Source organism: Neovison vison, chromosome 13 (genome assembly GCF_020171115.1).
Source record: "Neovison vison isolate M4711 chromosome 13, ASM_NN_V1, whole genome shotgun sequence".
NCBI classification, from domain to species: Eukaryota; Metazoa; Chordata; class Mammalia; order Carnivora; family Mustelidae; genus Neogale; species Neogale vison.
The window spans coordinates 94,529,465-94,531,135 of record NC_058103.1 but is presented as its reverse complement, the minus strand read 5'-3'; the positions used below and the strand labels follow the sequence as shown (position 1 = coordinate 94,531,135).

Here is a 1,671-nt window from a genome sequence, read left to right as displayed (position 1 = left end):
TCCATGTACTTGACTAAATAAGAGCAATTTAATGCAATAGACAGCCTCTGAGTGCAGCTTTAGTCATACTACCAACCCATACTCTGGGTTCCCATTATTTCTAAGTAATTTACTATCAATTAAATAAAAGATCTGTCAATAATAAATTTAAATTATCAACATTTAACACATTGTGTGAGGCACTCCTCAAAGTTAATTCCTTCTCTCATTTCTTTCAGGTCACTTCAGAGTCTTCCCTTCCTTGTGATTCAATGGACAAAGTAAATGGCTCTGTGGTAACTGAGTTTTTGTTACTGGGACTTGCACAATCCTTGGGAATGCAGGTTTTCCTTTTCCTTTTCTTCTCTGTGTTCTATGTGGGGATTATCTTGGGAAACCTCTTCATTATGTTAACAGTAATTTTGGATTCTCACTTACATTCCCCCATGTATATCCTGCTGGCCAACCTATCACTCATTGACCTAGGCCTTTCATCCACCACAGTTCCTAGGATGATCTCTGATCTTTTCAGTGATTGCAAAATAATTTCCTTCCACAACTGCATGATACAAATGTTCTTTATTCATGTAATGGGAGGAGTTGAGATGGTACTGCTCATAGCCATGGCATATGACAGGTACACAGCAATTTGCAAGCCTCTCCACTATCTAACTACTATGAGTCCCAAAATGTGCATGCTTTTGATAATGGCTGCTTGGATCATTGGGGTGATTCATGCTGTGTCTCAGTTTGTTTTTGTCATAAATTTACCTTTCTGTGGCCCTAATAATGTGGGGAGCTTTTATTGTGATTTTCCTAGAGTTATTAAACTTGCATGCATGGACACTTACAGACTAGAATTTGTGGTCACTGCCAACAGTGGCTTCATATCTATGGGCACCTTCTTTTTCTTAATTGTATCATACATCTTTATTCTGATAACTGTCAGACAACATTCTTCAAAAGATTTATCCAAAGCATTCATCACTCTGTCAGCTCACATCACTGTAGTGGTTTTATTTTTCACTCCATGCATGTTTCTCTATGTGTGGCCTTTCCCTACCAAATCAATGGATACATTTTTTGCCATTGTGGACTTTGTCATCACTCCTGTATTAAATCCTGCCATCTATACTTTAAGGAACAGAGATATGAAGGTGGCAATGAGAAGGCTGAGCCGACAAGTTGTAGGTTCTAGGGAGATGCCATAACAGACTTCATTGGTAAGACCACAAGATGAATGTCATGGACTTTCAGGACCCTGTGATCACCATGAACACTATGGATTATGTATAATTTCATTAATGCCTTTAAAAAAACTGAGAACTCTACATAAAAAGAGGTATTAGAACTTCACTTTCAAGTAGAGCTGCAGTAATTTCTGTTAAGTATGAAAAATAAAGTGTTATATATTCCTACCTATCTATAAAATTAAGTTGCAATTTCATCAATGACCATACTCAATTTTCATGTAACTGTTTTATATTTCCATATAAATACATATATGCATATATGGTTAAGTTTTATTTATCAGTATCTTCATACTGATTATAAGCATCACTAGGAATAAATTAATATTTCTTGTGGAAATTATGTGCATCCAATGGATAAAATAGGAGTTTATACAAATTAGCAGCCATTAAAAATCAAGAAACAATTCTCATCCTAATTATATGTTGTTAGATAAATAGG

At 35.5% G+C, this 1,671-nt stretch overlaps 1 protein-coding gene across 1 annotated transcript; it reads left to right on the top strand.

The window, feature by feature from the left end:
* The first annotated feature begins 212 nt into the window (after positions 1–212).
* Positions 213–1,190, top strand: LOC122893354 (olfactory receptor 4F6-like). The gene has a single exon (XM_044230307.1). The coding sequence runs from the start codon at positions 252–254 to the stop codon at positions 1,188–1,190; it is 939 nt and encodes a 312-aa protein (XP_044086242.1). The 5' UTR covers positions 213–251.
* The last annotated feature ends 481 nt before the right edge of the window (positions 1,191–1,671 follow it).

Excerpts from the sequence above, each read along its gene's own strand:
- LOC122893354 (XM_044230307.1), top strand. The coding sequence starts at position 252 with ATGGACAAAGTAAATGGCTCTGTGGTAACTGAGTTTTTGTTACTGGGA.